Here is a 20,068-nt window from a genome sequence, read left to right on the forward strand (position 1 = left end):
GTATCTCCACCAGTCGACTGACGATTGACGATATAGATAACACATTGGACACGTTGACATTGCACACGATAACACGTTGGACAACAGTCAGAGCCTGCGACTCACCGGAAATGGCGAACACTGTGCGTTAGAAAGAAAGAGCGTAACATAAGCATACTATACTCCACCTGGTAGCAGTATTATCATTAGGAGTACTACTGGCCATGAGCAATTCAATGCGAGCCATCAGTATCCCTGTCTGAAAAAGGACCTCATACAAACGGACCGTCTCATATGAGACCGAAAGTTACTGTGAATTGTTATCCTCTCTGGAATCAGATGGAGGTCTCCTCTCCTATACCAAAGTAGAGACAATAATCGTTTCAAGGATCGTCATGTGTCACTCAACAATCCTCAAGAGAGACTAACATGAATTCTTCTGTGAACGCAACGACTCGATATCAGTAACAAAGCATATAGAAACGTACAACCGTGCTAACGTAATGGTGACGGGGAAGACATTGGACTCGGGGCGAGCCCATTAGGGTGCTGCTGCTGCTGAGGGCTCGCTGACGGTGGTGGTCGGGGCCTCGATTGAACCACGGAAAAGCCAAAGTCCTTTATGAACTCACAATCGGTCTGAACATGACACCATAGATGAAGAGAGACTCTGAAAACCTCACAGCTCTCGGGAGGGGAGGGTTAACCAAATGTATCGGCTTCAATGCAGCATCGATCACTGGCTCCAGGGCCGCTGCCGGCAGAGCACTTCGCCCTGCTGATGTTGCCGCTTCCTGAGGCCAAGGGTAACGCGAGCACCGACGAGTTGCTATTACTTGTTCTCTGAGTAGGACCGATACAGATCCCGGAAGAATCATCTGGCCAGCATCCCTCGCTAACTCAATGTAGTTGTAAGCGTATAAAGCTAGAAGACGCTCTCTAGCGGACTTCTTGTCGGAACCTCGGTCGTGTACTGCCCGCATACAAGAGTGAACCTAAGCCACTGAGTTGGGCGCTACTGACCACGAGCTAGGTTTCTAATATGAGCAAGGCTAGTACATCAGTACCAGAACACGAGGAACCGGACCAAATTTCGGATTGGATGCCTCTCTGACCTGAATTTCCAAGTCGATCTGGCCAGCGGGCCCTGCCTCACTGAGCATCTCACTGACAAAGTCTTGGAGACTCTCGTCATGGTATTCTGAGACCGCCTCCTGGCCATTGCCAGTACGTCGTTCCACAATGAGCAGCCATAACGGAGCCATCTTACGCCGTATCCCGAGGGCGAGCTGAGCCGCGAACACACATGTAATGAGAGTTGTCCGCGAGTCAGTATTACATCACTAGCAAGCACGACGCGGAAAGTCCCCCCTCGAGCTGAGTACTCTTTTCCTCGCAATATTGTAGGATGACGACCTCGCTGTTGCCACAGTCTGGTATGCTCCAATGTTGTAAGCAGAAGCTCGGGACCGTCGAAAACAAAGGATTCCTCGCGGACCGTCCACGGCAGATCATGGACTTGCTGAGGTGGGCAGCCTGGGTAGGTTATGCGCCAAGGAGTGGCTTGTTCACGCATCAGGAACACACGCCCAGGGGCTTCGCCAGGCAAACGTATTACGCTGAACTCAGGAGTTAGGGAGCCTTCGAGGAGATCGTCTGAGGCAAACAAACTATAGTTAAATGCGATAGAGAGCCTAACTAATAGTCAGTGACTGACTTTGGAGATCCTATAGCCCGTGATCGTAGGATTTGATATTTTTGAGAAGTCCTTGCATTTGAATTGGTACTGAAACAGTGGAGTTTAACCATAGTGATATAAAAACACTAGTGGAAAACACATTTCACGACTACTACAGGCCGCGAATATCGCGTTTTTCACCGAGTTTCACGCCACTTCACGTAAAACGGGTGAAACTCCAGTGTTGGAACAAATGCCTGCTTTCCTCAGCAGCTCCTCGGGTGTTTCCTCACTAATTATAGAAATTCACATACAAATTCGGGTAGAAGTGTACAGAAATTAACGAAAAATTCCCAAATTTTCCTCAGAATTCTCATGTTGACGTCAACACATGCGGTTGACTATATGCATATTTTCCCACACTGTACAGAGAAGTTATTAGAATTTCGAGAGATACCACTGACTATCACTTGCCGTATCGAACACATGACGAGTTTCGTTATTACTCATCTCAGTTCCATGTCTATCAGCATCCACTTGTGTGCTTTGTACTGTGGTCCTCTCAGGCATCACAGGCTGGTAGTAGTCCCTGCCTGTAGCTCGCCACTCGCCCAAAACTCTGCATGTCCCTTCCTGTCGTAGCCACAGCTCTACGTCGAGACCACATTCACGAGAAAGGCAGAGGCCAACACATTCCCCCATGGCTCAATTAAACTAAGGGATGGTTCACATTCCGGAGGTTCCCGGATCGATACTGGCATGCGGAACATGCTCTTCCTTTCCAATTTTCCAACTGTGAGCCACTGAGTCTTGTGAGAACTGTATGCAGAAGCTCCATTTTGGCTTCGATGCCTTCACTCAAAAATGTTGATTCTCAACGACTTGGAGCTTTTTCGACTTGTCTAGCCGTCCTCGTGAGCATTGAAGTTAATATGTCCGCAAACTATAGCGACTATTATTCATCATCTAGTACTAATCTTCTTCACTTCTTCATTTATCCGTGTCGCAAAAGATATATACTCTTACACCTCAGCATTTGGGGAGCGTAGTGACGGGCTCCACTCGTTGATATTTGACTAACACACTTCCAACTTATATGTATACTTAAATATTGCGCAATGGGGACATGCCCTGCGTCCTAGCGGCAGATCCCAGGAGCCCTGCTATACCCGAGATAGAGCCTCTGGTTCGCTCATTCAGTCTATCGTCAATAGACTCGAGTTGGAACTGCCGGTTAGATGTTTTCGTGCGGCACTACGAGTGAGCTTCGCTTCGCCCGAAAAATGATTCCGGAATGACATTTCCGCAAGTCAGTTTTTTGTTAGCCCTAGCGTTACGTGGGCCAAGCTTATAACTAATTTTAGTACATGTGCTCGTCCTGGACTGGTCGACCGTGACCAGGCTCGGACCGGTTCGCTTACCGGTAGTGTCTACTATTTGCCGTCTCCTTAGGGTATAGCCGTGATAAACTCTGAATTGTCTCTAGCAGCTAGAGTCTAGCTATCGTGAGTGGGGAATGGTGTGGTAAGCGAAAATCCGAAAAAAACTTCAGTATCAGTGCTATTTCCATGGCCATCACCAAACGAATCGAGAAGGAGACGCAGAAGCTGAGGGATGATCCTCGTAATAAGGGGGTATCGGTGTGCGCAGTATGAAGATTTGAGCTTTGGGGTATCTTTAGGTTGACCGTGCTCTTGATGGTTGTTGAAGATTTTTTTCTCTCAGCCCCGGGCCTTTATGCTGTCCCTGATCCCAAGAACAGTCGTTACTTCCATATCGAGTTAGAGGGACCAGACGGCACGCCTTACGAGAAGGGTTATTACAAGTTGGAGATGTTTTTACCCGAGGGGTATCCTATGGAGCCTCCAAAGGTGAGTACAGGTCGTCCTGTCGTGTTCGGTTGGTATATAGAGAGCTCTAAGGTCCGTTTCCTAACGAAGATATATCATCCAAATATCGACAAGTTGGGTCGTATATGTTTGGATATTCTTAAGGATAAATGGTCCCCGGCACTTCAAATGAGGACCGTCCTACTCTCCATTCAAGCGTTGCTATCCGCCCCTGAGGTAATACCATACCTTCTACTACTGGTTATATAATGTAAACTAATCAGACTTAATCTCTTTCAGCCCGATGATCCGCTTGATCCCAGTGTAGCTGAGCATTTCAAGCACAACAGGGCCGAAGCTGATGCCATAGGTGATTCACTCGCTCCTTGGAACTCTCCTGATGTCACTCCTGGCCTGTTGTAATTTTCTGCCTTTCAGCACGAAATTGGAATCAGAAGTATGCCCTGCACGAGCCTCCCAAGACGATGATGCTCTAGATGTGTGCCAAGAGCCAATGCTTGGTACATTAGCTTTGTAGTAATGCTGGACCAGTGCTTGTTTGATGACGAAGAGTTATGGCCGCATTGATATACCTGTTATACTGTTGAGGAGTCCCTTGAGACCAGCGATCGCTATGGGCTCTGGTTATGACTCTTGGTGCTCCCCTCCCCGATACTGTGTAATAGTTGACAGTTCCCTCTATATCGTTTCTTTTCAAATCTCGGGAGTTGCGTATATCAATAATAGAAGGATTGGAGTACTTAGGGTGTCCTTGGGGGAACATCTCTGAATGGTCACTACTAAGCGCATTGAGAAGGAGACTCAGAAGTTGAAGGAAGATTCTCGCTAAACTGTGGTAGAGGGAAATGGGCTCGGGCCGATAGTAGTTGCTCCTTGTCTGCAGCGCCGGGGCTGTCAGCCGTCCCTGCTTCTGGCAATTTGAGATACTTCCATATCGAGTTAGAGGGACCAGACGGCACCCCTTACGAGAAGGGTTATTACAAGTTGGAGATGTTTTTACCCGAGGGGTATCCTATGGAGCCTCCAAAGGTGAGTATAGGTCGTCCTGTCGTGTTCGGTTGGTATATATAGAGTTATAAGGTCCGTTTCCTAACGAAGATATATCATCCAAATATCGATAAGTTGGGTCGTATATGTTTGGGTATTCTCAAGGATAAATGGTCCCCGGCACTTCAAATGAGGACCGTCCTACTCTCCATTCAAGCATTGCTGTCCGCCCCTGAGGTAATACCATACCTTCTACTACTGGTTAGGGCGGGATCCCCTTATTGCCAGCTCGCTGATCCCCTGGAAACCGGTGTCGCTGAGCATTTCAAACACAATAGGGCAGAAGCGGACAACGTTGGTAGTAATGGAAATTTACTACTTTTATGGTATATTTGTGCTAGCCCGGAGCTGGAACCAGATCTATCCGATGCATAAAAACAGTTGTGAAGTGTCGCTGTGAGTTGTGCTATTTCCATAGCAACGCTGCAATGTATCAATTGTATTGGACATATGCCGGCAGTTTCCTAAACACTGACACCTTTGCTGTTGGTTGTCTAGGATGGAGGGTGCCGGGATCGAACCTGCGTTTAGTTGGCTTAGCTCCCTCTTCGCTGGCTCCTGTTGCCATCTTCAATTCCTCATCATGGTATCGCCCCCAGATCGGGGTCAGCATAACCCGGTGTTGGGCTCACCTTGCCGTGTTGATAAGGATGCTTCTTCGCCTTCTACAGTGGACGACATCAGTCATTGCAGTCCAATGACGAGGAGCTCATCCCCAGTGTTGGTGACGCCTCCTCAGCAGAGCCAAGCGGGCCTTCAGACCGCCTTGGGCTTTGCAGCATCACAGTTGTTCAAAGCTGGATGTTTTGTGGGTAAGCTCATCCACGCTTACTCGTAGTCTCTCACCGTTGGAGTCGGTGAATGTGTTTTCTTCGATATGCGTTATAGAATTGGTACTAGTATTGTGAGCTTTGTTTACAATCTGCGTGGACTTCAGTGATAGTCGTGGGAACATTTGAGAAAGAGATTTTAGTTGTTTCGTCAGGTGATAAGATCGATGAGCTCCTCGACGCGTTGATCCCTAATGAGACTTCTCCGAATCGCACCAGAAGCGTGGGGCGGCCGCCTAAAGAGTCAGCGCTGGAAGATCACGAATGGGTCCTCGTTGAGCGGCCCTCCGACGGCCTATCACCTCATAGTTCTGCTGGTATTATGCACAAGTAGGATCTGTCCTACTGATGTACACTATTGGTGTGGAAGTGTATATGAGTGAAATTTGTTGGTGTACTATTCAATGTTATTGCTACTATCACTTGGTGTCCACCGAATCGATTTACGTTAATTCGGAATTTTCTATTGTGTTCAAAGTAAATCATTCGAACGTTTCTCGGTTGTCTTTCTCCTCCTTTTGTGTGTCGTGAATGGTGTTCGGGGACATCGCGGAGGTCTGGTTACCTGAGCTATGCTGGAGCTACAAGACGGGTCGATTCGAAGAGCATATGGGCGTGAGGATTCTCACGGCAAATCGCATTGATGGAAATCCCGTCAGGTTGCTGTGTCGAGGAGTGGGGTGATAGTAGGGGTGTATGAGGACCTCTCGGGCATCCCTGAGGCCTACCGCCAGAGGGAGTTCAAAAGGGTGGCCATGCTACCAGGATTTGTCAACTGCCATAGTCATGCTTTTCAAAGGAACCTCAGAGGCAAGGGAGAATCTGATTATGAAAGAGGTCGGTGTAGAGGACCGGATGGTCATGTTGATCGTTTTAGAGGTGATTGCATGGTCAGAGTCTCGACGCTGTGTTGTATAGTCATATCGTCGGGAGGAATCCATGAGCGTGGAAATATGAGTTCAATGCTAGTTCTTGTGTGTGTATTTCCTACTATACACGTACAAGTTCAGGTGGTGATAGAACGGCGAACTTCTGGTCGTGGCGGGAGGAGATGTATCGTCTAGTGTCTACCGTAGCAGCTGATAAGACTCGTTTTAAGGAAGTCTGCCAGTAGTGTTAAGGATGGCTATCCTTATCTGATTTGGGATAATACTCTTCCTCAGACGCTGTTTTTCCGAGATGAGAGATGCCGGTATCACCAGCGTGGGTGAGTTCCACTACCTCCACCACCAGGACGCGGCTACTGCTAATGACTACGCATTGGACCTAGCTGTGTTGGAAGCCGCCCATGATGTTGGAATACGAATGAGATTCATTCAAACGTGAGGCTAGACGCTTTCATACTCGTAGTGGTGGTAGTCGATACCTAGGCTTTCAATTCATGATGTTTTATAGTCGGGCGTAGTTACCGAACCAATCATATCTCCTCGTCCTTAGATATTATCATTCCTCAAGTGCTGATGGCAGGCCTCTCGAGGGTAGTCAGAAGCACTTTGAGTCACATGATGTAAATAGTTGATTTCTTCGTGGAGTCTTGACGGTTTCCCTGTCAGTTGAATGTTTTTAAAGGGCAGTTCGAACGACTCGAGGCCTTTGTCGCTGACAAGCCTCTACTGGGGTTGGCTGTAGCCGCTCATTCTATCCGAGGCTGCGATCTGAAGAGCGCCAGAGAGTTATTGGATTTCGCAAGGGAGAAGAAGGTCCCCTTCCATATGCATGTGGAGGAGCAGATGCAGGAGGTGGAGGATGCCAAACGGGTGTAGGCTTCTGATCGATCACGAAGTGAATCACTACACGTCTCTAATTCGGTCCTACAAGTTAGCGCTAGCTTATGCTAAGACACTAACCCGATCTCATCACATGAATATGTTCATCAAGTTCCTTATACGGACGTATGTTTACCCATTCTGGGGTCAAGTCGACCGACTCCGGAAGCGAAAATGAATTCCAAAGCGCAGTCAAAGCCGAATGCATGCTTCTCATCAGCACCCGAAACTGGACGAGTAGGTTAATTCGAATTTCGATTGGAATTTGGCAGGTACTCAGGGCGGACAGTATCTCGTGCGCTGTTGGACAGTGGTATCTATGGCTCTGATGTGACGCTGGTTCACTGTACACATACTACTGTAGAGGACATGATAGATCTCGCGGGGAAGGGCACCAACATTTGTATATGTCCGACCACCGAGGGCTGCCTAGCTGATGGTTTTCCAGACCTATCTCAACTGCGGCCAGGCGACGGACAGGTTCCTTGGTCGTGGTCTCATCAGCGTGAGGTCTCACTTCAGGTGTGTATAGGATCGGACTGCAATTCCCGTATCGACACTTTGGAGGAGCTCAGATGGTTGGAGTATGCTCACAGACTTCGGACGCAACGACGTGGTGTGCTCATTACGGATACCTTACCGAAAACTCCCGAGGAATCAAGGCTGGCTGTAATGAAGATTTGCTTCACTCGAGTCGCTGGGATCAGTCTATGTGCATCACTAGTATCATTAAACATTCATCCTTTCTTAGACTGTACTCCTTGGTATCGCCACGGAAGGGGGAGCACGTTCCCTCAGCCTTACTGAAGTTGGACGGATCGCCGCCGGTTATGTGGCTGATGTTTCTCTGGTCAACCTCGACCATCCAGCTCTGGTTGGTCTAGGAGGCGACATTCGGGATACCCTAGGCCCAGCGTTGGTATTCGGTCTGAGTGCTAATGAGGCGGTCTGTGCTAGTGCGGTGGCCGGGAAGTAGTGAACTAGTCGGGCGTGTTCTTTTGGAGCATCGTGGGCAGGTGGAGAATTTCCCAATCGGGTCTGGCTGTGAGCTCAGTAGAGTTTCTAAACCGTCCTTTGAAAATCAAGCACCACATCATAATGCAGAAGGGCGTCCTCCCTGAGGACCCTGGAGACGTTCTTGCCTTGGCTCGAGCGTTCATAAACTCGGCCAGCCCGAGTGGGTACGAGAAGAACATGGGGGAGGTCATAACGGACCGCTTGAGGATGACTGGATGGGAGGTGATGGAGTGCCTCGGGTTGAGTCTGGTATCGCATCTGTGGTGCCCAGGTAGAGGCCTTTGAAGTGGCCCCACAGGCCAACAATCCCGATGGCCCGATGCGACATAATGTCTTTGCCTACCGTCCTGGCTGCAGGGATAGAGTTGAGGTCCTCTTTAACACGCATCTGGACACAGTCCCACCGCATTTCGACTCGTATCTCGACAAGGACCCTGACAGCGGTCGACAGCGGCTACGAGGAAGAGGGGCGTGTGATACGAAGTCCCTCTCGGCGTCGATGATTGTGGCAGGAGACAGGCTTGTTGCCGTGAGTTCGCAGACGATCTCTGAGGGGTTTATATAACCCCACCATTGTTCAGTCTGGTGTCGGCGACAAGGTGGGTTTCTTATTCGTCGTTAGCGAGGAGACTGACCACAGCGGTATGACAGCGGCCAATAGTCAAGTAGGGAATCTTATCCCCAGTCTGAAGTGAGGGCATGACTATCGCGCGAGGTGAAAGATTAGGTAGGTACGTCATAGTAGGAGAGCCAACTGCGGGCAAAGTTATAGTTAATCAGAAGGGGGTTGTGAAGATCCGTCTTACCGCTAAGGGTGTCGCCGCGCACAGTGGATATCCTCACCTGGGTACGAGCGCCATTCATACCCTCACTGAGCTCCTACACAAAGTTATGGCCTATCCTTGGCCCAAGGACGACGTTCTGGGCGGTATGGTGGCGGGGCTTCTGTTCTGCCTACATGGCAAAGTCATAGATACGGACGTGAACGTTGGCCGCATCGAAGGGGGTCAGGCTGATAATGCGCTAGCGGAGCGATGCAGAGCCACATTGATGTTCAGAGTTACCGAGTCGTGAGTTTCCCAACTTGAGCATCATGGACAGGATACTCGGCGTTTTCAGATCTGCCCGTATAATTGAAGTGGTGGAAAGTCTCTGCGTGAATGCTACGGGGGCCTCTGTGGAAGCAGAAGTTATCTCGAGAAATGAACCTGTTAATATGAAATATGTTAAAGAGTAGAAACAGTTTCTCCCACTGCCTCTACTTTGGTGCTCAGACTCGTTAAAGGCCATCCATTCGGAGTGGCTGCCTTTAATACCGACATATCATTTTTCGCTCCGACTTTGGAGATGCACGACGCCAAAGCCATCCTGTAAGGCTGGCAGTAGCGCCTATTTGCCTAAGCGTTGGGAAATGTGGTTTGATCCATGCGCCGAATACATCACCAGCGAGCATTGGCGCAGTACCAGTGGGGCACTGGGCCAGTAGCATTCCTCTGAGTTACTATATGAAGAATGTTCATGCTTGAGTTTTTTTCGAGAAACATTATGATCGGTCGAAACGACTCGGTGTAAAATTGATAATGGAGTATCGTCCGGTTCTATCCCAGGTTCGGTCTGGGTGATATCTGTGATGCGCATTGTGAACGCGAATACATATATGTTGATGACTTAACGAAATGTGTGGCAGCATATGAGGACTTGGCAGGACAACTTCTCGAGAGATAGAGCGGGACTGACAGTGCCCGTATAACAATGCTTTACTGTTCATGTTTTGCCTTCAATCATCTCATTTTTTCTGGTTATGCTCGTGTTGACTTTAGAAGTACGAGGTGTAAGGAGCGTATTTTTTCTTTGGCAAATGCAAAAAATCCGCGTTTCTCGTTAACGAATGATACTTTTGAGCTGAAACTTCAACAAAGCATAGATATTATGATTAGCTATTATATACTGGAATGAAACTGTAATCTTCGGAACCATCGAGATCATGCGAGTTACTACAAGATGAACGCGCGTGAGTAATGAAATAGTTGCGACAAGTCAATGGTATCCATGGCACATCATGTCAGAAAGGTACCAAATAATTCTAAGGCGGCTTTGGCGCAGTAGGTAGCGCGTAGGTCTCATAATCCTAAGGTCGCGAGTTCGATCCTCGCAGGCCGCACTTATCGTTCCCTCCCCTTTGAACAATCATCAGGAACACAACACATGATGAATAAGTGATGTACACGAAGAATGTATAGGTTGTGTGGTATGTGAGCTCCAGTATACTGGCATGTTGAGTGAATCTAATTGGAGGATAGAGCAGAATTCGCCGAATTCAATTCGGCCAATCAACTGCCCAGACTCTGCTCAAAATAATATACTGTCGTCTCTGCAAACCGACAGCTCTTGCCGCATACCCTTGAACTCAGTCTCATACAAAAGATCAGGTCCAGAACACTGAACTGAGAAACCGATATGTTTTCTCTGCAGAACTAGGCATCTGGTCCGATGTCAAGGAGGCTCTAGCGCCAGATGATTCAACAACTCCTGCCGTAGGGACACGTGTGAAACGACCAATACATGCGATTACTATCCTGGCGGGACATGCCCAAGTGAAGCAAGGGCTGCGGGTGAACTAAACTTATCAGTCGCAGGAATCGTATCAGGAGCTCTGCACCCATACTCAAAGCACAACTCCTTGATGTGACGGTGAGAGCCTCCAATAAAGGGGGAAAGACCAGCCGTTTCGGTAATACACTCAGCTCAGTTGACCATAAATTGTGGTCGACAATTAACGAGGCTCTGTAGCTGATTTTATCATATCGATCCTGGCATCCCTCGAGTCAGGACCGCAACATCCGTTTTCCCCGATGGGGCTACACAGCTTCGATGCCGAAGCCTCTATCAGTCGATCCTTCGCGAGGGAGACCTTCGTTCACTTTGAAGGTGTAGCAGTAGTGTGATTAATGTGAGATGCTTCTAGGCATGGCTGTGGTCCCGAGAGGCTGTCTGTTTCGTTCCGTCCCTGGCCTCCACTCATCAGGGCCTAGCCGGAACGGCGGTGTATGAAATAATATTGGTAGCATCAATGGCTTTGGCGATGCTCCGGTGGAGATGTGACTTCTTGCCGAACTCCTCAGGGTCGAGGCGATGACTTCGCATTTACAACAACAGGATCTCTGAAGAGTGACACCATGCCTGTTACTTCAATGCAAAAACACACTAGCTGAGAAAACGACAATCATAGCTCTTCAGAGGAGGCCTCCTCTATCCGGGAAACAGCCAATGCGTCATAATACGGCTTTGACACCTTTCGCAAGACCGTGTTGAATCTCACCAGACCGGTCGGTGAAGAAATAGCGTCTGCTTTCTAAAACCCCCGCACAGTGAAACACCTCAGACTGCTCCCTCTACCTGAACCAGGTCGAGATAGTCCCTCATCATTGCAGCCTTGGTGCCTGCGTTGTCCACAATGACCACCGTGCCCGGCCCTGCGAAGCCTCGTTCTATCATCTTTTCCAAGTCCTGAAAATTGTCGGTGTGCGACCACGACAATCCCATAAAAGAATCGTCATAATACTGGTAGTCGCTTACCTGTTTGAAGTGACTTGGCTCATGGTCCATAAACACGATATCAGCTTTGGCCATTCCTGAACTCTGGAGAGATTCGATCAGATCCGTCATATCGTCCGGCAAAAGCATCGCCCTGTATCGAATGCTATGCCTGGCCTTGCCGGTTGAAGGATCTCGAATGGCGTGAGAGACCAGCTGAGGGACGCTGAGGCGTAGCGACGGTCGACGAGCTCACCTGTTTGCCCAGTTGAAGCCAATGAGGATTCTCCTCGACCGAGACAATCGACACCTTCCTCCTCCCAGCCCCACTCAGAAACCTCAGAGTCCCATCGCCACTATGTGAGCCCAATTCTAGGATATGCAGGCGGTCTTGATCCTTCGGGGTCGTAGTCATGGCCACGGTAGAAGAGATGATCTCTCCTGACAACAGCACAGGAGTGAAGACGACCAGCGTAAAACCATCCTTGTTAATCCATATAATACACTATATAATGTAACAGGAACAACCTGCAGAATGGACTACAGCATTTCCCGGTCATGTTTCCGACTTGCGCACTGTTATTTCCGAGTAAGTGCATGCGAACATCCGATGCGTCACAACTATTTCCGACCCGCACTCATTTATCCGATTCGGTCACAAGCAATATCCGACATACCGCATGAAAATTTCCGACTAGGGTCATTGTAATATCCGCCCGATTCGTGCATCCCAGAAAAATAACGGAAATAACAGTGCGCAAGTCGGAAACATGAGGCGGGAAATGCTGTAGATTGAAATCACTCTCAAAATAAATGCATTCAGATGAGTTTGTCTTATGTAAATGATGAGTTTGAGTAGCTCCTCCAGCCCAGAAAGGAACTTATCGAATTGAACATGTCCGCATCCTACGAGACCTAGCAGCCCGCGAGCCACACCATTGAAACCGAGTTACATGCTACACTCGAGCGTATCACTCATCAGTATCAACTCGCGAGGCACACTCACCCTTCTCATCGCCCAGAGTAAGGCCTCCTCCATACCGCTTCGAGAAGCCCTCAGCCTCCCTTATACAGTTCTCCAACGACCCGCCCTCAGCTGTTGTCACAACGTGCTCCACCAGCCCTGAGACCCGGCGGCAAATCTTCGCTGTGCGCAACAGGCGTATCTTTCGCCTACTGTCATCAAGGCTGCCAGAGTCAGCACGATGGTCAGCTGCGTTGGGGTGATAGACATTTCCCGGCTTCAGCTCGCCAATCGCAGTCTTGCCCGATCTCGGCACGGCACTGTGAATAAACGATGGGAATATTGCAATTGTTAAGAAAAAAATCATCAGAAAACTGCCGACTTCCACACGGCTGAGAGGAACATCGCTCCATCACTCCTAAGCTACAATCACTTCCAAAGTAGGGGATCTCGAATGCAAGGCCGACTGAATCACTATCTCCATATGCAGGAGCAGTCCACTACACTCAGTGTGCCTTTCTAGAGCACATGAGGGGGGCCTCTCGAAGAGGCCACATCGAACACTGCCCAGGATCCATACATGTTGGGCTTACATTACTCCAAGTCACAGCGTCCAGGGTAACCCTATATGAGCCGAGATGGGTGACCATAACCGTAATAAAGTCCACGTGCCCAGCATGACTCTACGTGAAAACAGTACTCCTGCCGAGCTCGCGGCACTCGCAGTTACTCCCACAAGCAATTTCACTTTGACGAGAATAATTGACAAAAAAGACTCCGAAAACATAAAAAATCCCAATAGCTTGGAAACTGCACTCAGAAAGATATTATGTAAACGACTTTTATCCCCGAGTCGACCTCCGCCTTGTTGCCAACAGTCTCTCAGCTCCACAAGTAGGGCACAATAACGGGTACCCCGAGAGGGACATGAGACTTCATCGATCCGCATTAACCTCCCTTCACATACTGGAGTGAAGAGCCCCTTAGCGGCAGTACTCATTCGATCTGCACTCGCCTTAACACCAGCCAAAGCAGCAATAGTATAGCCTTCGATACTTTACCGTCAACCTGGTTGACTCAACCATACTCACCATAACAAACCTTTTTCATCAATACTCACGATACATGATACTCATCGCTGCAGTCCAGGAGGGTAAACTCCGCTCCGCCGTTTCCGCCTGTCCGGCTCGTGGTTCGACCAAACTGAATGACGATGTCTCTCACCCACTTAAACACTTTAGAGCACCATCCATATCTGGCACCATGAACGCCAGCTTGTTCATGTCAATACTGCTCCACATCAGATGATGACAACCTCCAATCTGCATGGTTTGACAGAGGGCACCTTATAGCCAGGCTCAGGGCTTCCTCCCAGCCCGGCTCGAGATATCGGTGTCTTATCCGTTCAAGATGGACCGTCAAAGGCGTTGCTGCCTCTAATGAGAAGGGTACAGGTGGCGAGCGCAGCGGGGCAGAGCCTTGCACGGTTCAAGATCATCAACCCTACCACCACCAAGTCCTTCCTATAGTGCGCACGTAGCCTCCATTAGCTCATGAGGCACGAGTACTGATGGAAGAGATGTTTACCTCTGCTTCCTCATACCACGGGCGGTTCACGTCCCCATCGTGGTTGAGAAGCATCAGCGAAGACATTCCCTGGATTCAGCCAGTGAGCTCAATAACGATTGGACAGGGCCGCGGAACGCTGGGTTCCGTACACAGGTAGTCGAGCATCTCAGCCTTCGCTCCCATCGGGCCTGCAAGGACCACCTTCTCGTAGTTCGAAGACAGTGTCATCCATTCCTCGATCTTCGACTGGCTTGACCATCGGATAGAAGTGCATGATATTAAATTGGGGATACCAGTGAGACGAGAAGTAGCAGCAATCCAGGCTCTTGGTGACCAGAGGTAGACTAGCCTTAGATAGGAAACAAGACATGGAAAGGCTACAACGGCGCCTTTGACGAGTTTTCCGGCTCCTGAAACCATGACCCAAGGCTAGCCTGTGTAACGCCAATCTCCACCCGACTACAACCCAACATAATACGTTCGTCACGAGCAACAAATTTCGTTTACCAAAGAGTAGGAATGACTGGCATCCCCTGTATGAGGGCAATAATGACTATTGTGAAAAGTGTTATGATGATCATGATCGTCACAATAAGAAATACTACACAGCAGAGTACTCGACACCTGCCGACATGATAACGGATATGTCCATGATATTCAAACGGCTTGGAGCAACGAAAAAATATTTTCTAGTTCTTGATACGATGAGCTCGATCCTTCTGCATGGCCCTGTCGACCTCCCTTGCTCGACGAATAGTGCTGGCATCGGCTAAGTCGGCCACCTTCTTGGACGGATCCTTCTCTACCGAAATGCGGTCATGCTCCCAGCTCGAGGATTCTCCTTGGCAGGACTCTTTGTCCTCGGCCATCTCTGGGTAGGCAACAGCATGTAAACGAGCGTCGTATCTAAGAGAGGCGCATGAAAGCTCACCCAAGCAAACCAAATCTACTGATTTCATACCATAGCAGGCTCAAATGGATAACAATGGTAACAAGTTGGTGTATAATCTCATACAACAAGGAGTATCATTCGGGAACTCACATATGCTTCCAGTGGCCAACTATACTAATCGTATCTTTCTCTTTCAGCACTGCCTTGGGATCATCTATGAAGTCATCTAACTCCAATGCCAGTGTTCTAATACGATAAGTATTGACGGTTCTCGGGTCTTCGGCAGGAAACTCGCGGTCGAGGCGTTCTGAGAACACTAGATACGCTCAGGAATGCCTAGAGGAGGGAGCCTTACTGGCGACGATTTCATGGTCCGTCCACGAGGCGAACGTCCTACAGAGTGGGCTCAGCCTCCTGTAGATGACTGCAGACTGCTTGACAAGCATGGGAAGTAGCGAGACCGCAGAAGAAAAAGAAGACGGAAGTGAAGAACCGTTTGCGAAGTAGCGTTGAGGACTCGCAAGTGAGAGCAATAACGCAAGTTAATCTAGTGCTTGCGTATATTAGGTTACAGCAGTCTATGTTCGGTTTCTGAGCTCAGGCGCTTCTTACTTATTGCAGAAATTTACACACTTCTCACTCGGGTAGAAGTTTACATAAACCAGTAAAAATTTCCTCAGAATTTTCATGTTGTCATCAACACATGTAGTTGACCTTGTGCATAATTCCCCTTACACTGTTAGAGAGTGGCGACGTACTCTCTAGAGGACCAAGTCATGACGACTCGTCAGTGCCCTCCATGACTTGGTCTCTTCAACATTTCATCTGCTCTTCCATACTCGTCTTACTGACCTATCTGATAGGCCTAGCCTTGGTACTCTATATACACGTTCTAAAGGCCTATCTCGATTGGGGCAGGTATGCCACATCGGAAGCGACGCCTATGTTGCGGAGTTGTTCACTCTGATTGGCGACAGTCATGCCGTTCTGGTGTGGCATATCTGCCCCAAGCCAAAATCAAAATTCATCGATGTTGTGTTAGTGACTTTAGTCATGCAGACCGAATAGATCTTCCTATCGCATTATTGATCGTCTTAATGCATATCTTGAAGCTGTGGCATAGGTGCCCCAGCCGGTAGCATTCATTGTATTGAAATCGAGTCGATAGTGATGGTCTGTGCACATTGTCTCCGTTGGGTCGTTGGCCAGCTTTGACTTTTACATGCCTGGTGCTGTACCCACACCTACTGGGCCCATGCTCACCTCTGAGGCTAACCCTGTTGATAGTGTGCCTATTGAAAAGGAAAAGGAGAAGGAGGAGGAGGTCGCCTTTGTTACCAGTGATGTGCCTCTTGTCGCCGAGGTTGACATTAAGGATCCAATTAGGGAGGAAATCGCCGAGAACGTGGTCGTGAAGGCTGCGGCAGAGACTATCGCAGCTAGTGCTGACCGTGAGGTTGTTCAAGAGGAGACGGCCATTCCCAAGGAGCATGCTACTGGGCCTGACAGTACTGCTGTGGAAGCTTCCGAGAGTCAGTGTGACAGCGTTGCCTCGGTGGATGGTTCTTACGAAGATAGTCAACAGTTGGTGGGAGGAGAGAATAAGGTCCCTTCAATGCCTGATGATGATACTAATCATGAGAATGCGGTGGCGAGTGAAGAGAAGGACACAAGTGCTGCCTTAGAGCAGAGAGAGATGGAGAAACCTGTCGAAAATTACGGTGCTGATCAGGAAGCTGTGGACTCCCAGTCGGAGAAGAAAGAGAAGTCTGATGGTGGTATGGATGAGGAAGTTGTTGCCGACATGGGGCTTCCGAACGGGACGATCGACGAGCTGAAGTCCCCGTCAGAAGGAGAGGAGTCCGAAGGGACAGGAGCCCCTCGAGACGACGATGAGTCTCATGATGCTATTGTTGTGGACGAGCAGGAGTTGGTGGACGAAAAGGAAGAGAATAATGATGGCGAAGAGCAGGCGCAGGAGGAATATGAGGTGTGGACGGGGGAAGAGGCCCCCGCTGATGAGGAGGATGAAGGGGAGGTCAGATCGCTGTAGACGGGACAGAGCTTGGATTGTTAGCATTCAGTTTTTGACTCTGGAGGAAGTTAAAGAGGCTGTGGTGAAGGTTACACAGCAATTAGAAGAGGATGACGAGAACATCGATCTCAAAGTTCTGGAGGAGTTCACAGAGGAATATGAGAGAATGTCGGAGACGCAGGTAAGTAACTCTGTTGGTCTGCTCGGATGACTGTGCAGTCGGTCACTGTTAGATCAACCTCCAGCAAAAGCTCACCAAAGTCCTGGCTGAGACCAATGCTCTTTGGCAAGAATTCGAGAAGTATAGGAGCCAGTAATAGAGACTACAAGGTTTGTGGGATGGTTGGATGTGATGTGGTTTAGGTATGCACAAGTCATGTGGAAGGAGAGGAGGGAGGAACGGGAGAAGGAGCAGCAGCAACAGCAGTCCGACGAGCAGTAATAACAGGCAGCACTCGTCACGACGCGGCATCGGATACTTTAGATGGGACTGGAAGCGCAGCAACGATGGTGGCAATCAGAGCTGGAGCCAGAACGGCAATTGGAAGGCATCGGACGATGGTCACTACCAACAACAACAGCAGCAAGAGTCGTGGAAACACAATGATAAGAGTTGGCCTAAGGACGAAGGTGCTGCCTGCTTTTATGAGGGCTTTTTGAGGTGCTTGCCTTTCAGGTGAAGGTGAGGCACAGCAGGCTGGGGGATGGAAGAAAGGTGGAGACAAGTGGTCTGCCTCTGAGGATAGTAATAAGGATGGCCACGGGTTACAATCGACGTTACTGTGTTCAGATGGGGGAAAGCAATGGCGAGGTGGGTGGAAGAAGGATGAGGAGGAAGAGTGGCCTGCTGAAGAGGAGTCCTCTAGGGCCGAGGGCGAGGAGAAGTGGAAGGGCTCGAGGAACGATAAGGCGGGTGCAAGCTGGAGAGATGCTGAGGGCGGCACTGGGGACTCGGCTGAGTGGCAACCGAAGAGCGGTGGGGGGAGGGGGTATGACAAGAAGAAGTGGGGTGATGAGTCCAAGGGAGAGGGAAAGAACTGGAAATGGAGCTCTGATCAGTAGTGGTCGACGATACTAACAATGGCTTTCATGAGTTGTCTCAGGCGAGAGGATGAGAGAGGTGACTGGAAGCAGCAGGAGAAGTGGGACCAGGAGGAGACCAAGGCAGCTGAGGATGCTCCTCCTACTGAGGAGCTTCCATCGGTCGAGGCGGATGCTGCAGAGGATGGTGCTCCCAAGGGCAGCTATAGTGATCTGCAGGCGGAGGTGCTGAGGCTTAGGAAGATGGTAGCTGAGAATGAGAAGAGCAAGGTAGATGGCATCCATGGGTGGCTGCTGTTGAGTGCATTCTCAGGCTGAGAGCGTGGCAGCTCCACCGCCTCCCTCCCCCGTCCCCTCTCCAGCAGCGCCTCCCGTGGCTGTTCTACCAGTGGCTCCTCCTGTGGTACCGCAGCAGGTGAGTCGTCTTGTTGTGGTCTCGACTATGATGGTGTTAGGATGGTCGGGCTATGGAGGAGTTGGCGCAGAAGGTGGGAAAGGACATCGAGGTGGGGAGGTGATGGGAGGCTGCTCCTACTGATCAAGTCTAACGTAGGACCGCCTGCAGTCCAAGCACAGGGAGGAGTTGGTCGAAATGGAGAGGCGTTACTTGCACGAAATGCAGACTCAAATGAGATATATGATGCAGCACCAGCAGCAGCAGATGTCCTCCTCGATGATGCCGCCCCCAAGGGACTACGCCAAAGGCCCTCGGCCGGGCTATCAGCCTCATCTACAGGGGGACTACGATAACTACGATCATAATGGAGTTTCTTATTCGCATCACGACGACCGTTTCCGTCGCGAGAGAGCCCCATCGCCATACGGCAGTGTCTCTGGTAGTAGTGTGTAGCATTAGCGTAGTAGTTGGGCTCTTTGCTTGGAATAGGTATGTCTGGTTACGCTGGGCGGACTCCAACTGAGTACAGAGACTATCGACAGTCCCCTTCGGCTGCACAGGTCTCCACTGAGGGTGCTCCCCCTCGTCGAGAGACCCGTAGTGGCCACGAGAGGAAGGTGAAGTCCCTCAGCCCACGAGTCGGTGATGAGCTGCTGCTTGTTGTTAGTTGTCGCCGAGAGACGCTAAGCCACGCCGTCCCCATCAACCTCCGAATGTCGACTATACTAGCAGTAAGGCCGTCCTGGAGCCTCGAGCTCTGAGACCCACTGATAGTTATGCTACATCTGTAAGTGCAGTAGCTACTGTAGAGGCGCCTTCCCATCGCCTCGTTCAGACTGCGGCCCCGACCGCCCCGGTTGGTCTTCCTGCACCTCCACGGCCCTCTAGGAGCAGCGCCCCCCTGGCCGAAGAGGCTTTGTCAGTCGACAACGCCATGCAGGCCTTTAGACAGGATGGAGCTCGCGGCTCTTACTAGTGAATTAACTCATCAACGACTTGATAGCTTTTCCGAATGGTTAGTAACTTGACTGCTTTCTCCCTGTATGGATGTCTGAATGTCAGTAGCGAATTTTCATTGAGTTTTCTTGGTGTGTTCTGCTCAGTGTTAGCCGGGTTGGGTGCGGACATGAAGTGAATCTTTCCAGTTCGAGCCTTGGATACGCCTTCCTTAGCTTGGTAGTGATGAACTCATCGACTGCCGCAGACCTGCGGTATGAAGAAGACCATTTCCCACCCATCGTGGAGTCCAAGAGCCCTTCCTCAGCCAGCTGCTGGCTCCATGGTGTTACACCTACTACCTCTAGTACTGACCACCTCGCCACCCCAAGGAGCAGTTCTCTGTTCACTAAGGAGGACATGGTCGATGATAGTGTTGATGACTCGAGGTTGGAGAGTAGCAGTACTACAGGGCAGAGGAAGAACAGAAGGAAACACAAACGGAAGAAACACGGCAACAAGGACGAGGCGGA

General features: G+C 49.8%; 7 protein-coding genes and 1 non-coding gene across 8 annotated transcripts; 5 read left to right on the forward strand and 3 right to left on the reverse strand.

Annotated features, from left to right (window-relative positions):
• Positions 1-599: 599 nt before the first annotated feature.
• Pmar_PMAR027989 (hypothetical protein) lies at positions 600-2,373 on the reverse strand (the record flags this gene model as incomplete). Its single annotated transcript, XM_002766564.1, has 5 exons — positions 2,164-2,373; positions 1,319-1,635; positions 1,095-1,268; positions 816-974; positions 600-773 (listed from the first exon to the last, which is right to left on the reverse strand). The coding sequence occupies exons 1-5, from the start codon at positions 2,357-2,359 to the stop codon at positions 600-602; spliced, it is 1,020 nt and encodes a 339-aa protein (XP_002766610.1). The 5' UTR covers positions 2,360-2,373.
• An 852-nt stretch (positions 2,374-3,225) lies between these two features.
• Pmar_PMAR027990 (ubiquitin-conjugating enzyme E2-17 kDa, putative) lies at positions 3,226-3,983 on the forward strand (the record flags this gene model as incomplete). Its single annotated transcript, XM_002766565.1, has 5 exons — positions 3,226-3,280; positions 3,383-3,528; positions 3,580-3,723; positions 3,787-3,856; positions 3,925-3,983. 5 exons carry the CDS (start codon positions 3,226-3,228, stop codon positions 3,981-3,983), a joined length of 474 nt encoding a protein of 157 aa, XP_002766611.1.
• A 150-nt stretch (positions 3,984-4,133) lies between these two features.
• Pmar_PMAR027991 (ubiquitin-conjugating enzyme E2-17 kDa, putative) lies at positions 4,134-5,718 on the forward strand (the record flags this gene model as incomplete). Its single annotated transcript, XM_002766566.1, has 5 exons — positions 4,134-4,165; positions 4,374-4,536; positions 4,588-4,731; positions 4,783-4,852; positions 5,540-5,718. 5 exons carry the CDS (start codon positions 4,134-4,136, stop codon positions 5,716-5,718), a joined length of 588 nt encoding a protein of 195 aa, XP_002766612.1.
• Positions 5,719-5,915: 197 nt separating this feature from the next.
• On the forward strand, positions 5,916-9,933 carry Pmar_PMAR027992 (conserved hypothetical protein; the record flags this gene model as incomplete). The annotated part of the gene is made up of 17 exons (XM_002766567.1): positions 5,916-5,999; positions 6,044-6,221; positions 6,395-6,494; positions 6,548-6,706; positions 6,822-6,891; positions 6,938-7,143; positions 7,423-7,630; positions 7,673-7,819; positions 7,902-8,122; positions 8,167-8,389; positions 8,439-8,696; positions 8,749-8,858; positions 8,899-9,095; positions 9,141-9,237; positions 9,287-9,400; positions 9,442-9,537; positions 9,775-9,933. 17 exons carry the CDS (start codon positions 5,916-5,918, stop codon positions 9,890-9,892), a joined length of 2,586 nt encoding a protein of 861 aa, XP_002766613.1. The 3' UTR covers positions 9,893-9,933.
• A 322-nt stretch (positions 9,934-10,255) lies between these two features.
• On the forward strand, positions 10,256-10,328 carry Pmar_PMAR027993. The gene has a single exon. It is a non-coding gene; the product is annotated as a tRNA-Met (tRNA).
• A 1,062-nt stretch (positions 10,329-11,390) lies between these two features.
• Pmar_PMAR027994 (conserved hypothetical protein) lies at positions 11,391-13,966 on the reverse strand (the record flags this gene model as incomplete). The annotated part of the gene is made up of 7 exons (XM_002766568.1): positions 11,391-11,519; positions 11,564-11,674; positions 11,744-11,917; positions 11,958-12,142; positions 12,708-12,824; positions 12,879-12,985; positions 13,890-13,966. The coding sequence occupies 7 exons, from the start codon at positions 13,964-13,966 to the stop codon at positions 11,391-11,393; spliced, it is 900 nt and encodes a 299-aa protein (XP_002766614.1).
• A 957-nt stretch (positions 13,967-14,923) lies between these two features.
• On the reverse strand, positions 14,924-15,572 carry Pmar_PMAR027995 (hypothetical protein; the record flags this gene model as incomplete). Its single annotated transcript, XM_002766569.1, has 3 exons — positions 14,924-15,140; positions 15,277-15,433; positions 15,482-15,572. 3 exons carry the CDS (start codon positions 15,570-15,572, stop codon positions 14,924-14,926), a joined length of 465 nt encoding a protein of 154 aa, XP_002766615.1.
• Positions 15,573-16,339: 767 nt separating this feature from the next.
• Positions 16,340-19,688, forward strand: Pmar_PMAR027996 (rhoptry associated membrane antigen, putative). Its single transcript, XM_002766570.1, has 14 exons — positions 16,340-17,164; positions 17,211-17,342; positions 17,395-17,474; positions 17,525-17,599; positions 17,646-17,791; positions 17,838-17,906; positions 17,952-18,219; positions 18,265-18,472; positions 18,516-18,617; positions 18,658-18,708; positions 18,756-19,038; positions 19,089-19,216; positions 19,267-19,386; positions 19,435-19,688. Exons 1-14 carry the CDS (start codon positions 16,349-16,351, stop codon positions 19,573-19,575), a joined length of 2,619 nt encoding a protein of 872 aa, XP_002766616.1. The 5' UTR covers positions 16,340-16,348; the 3' UTR covers positions 19,576-19,688.
• The last annotated feature ends 380 nt before the right edge of the window (positions 19,689-20,068 follow it).

The sequence above is a fragment of the Perkinsus marinus genome, assembly GCF_000006405.1.
Source record: "Perkinsus marinus ATCC 50983 genomic scaffold scf_1104296972422, whole genome shotgun sequence".
NCBI lineage: Eukaryota > Perkinsozoa > Perkinsida > Perkinsidae > Perkinsus > Perkinsus marinus.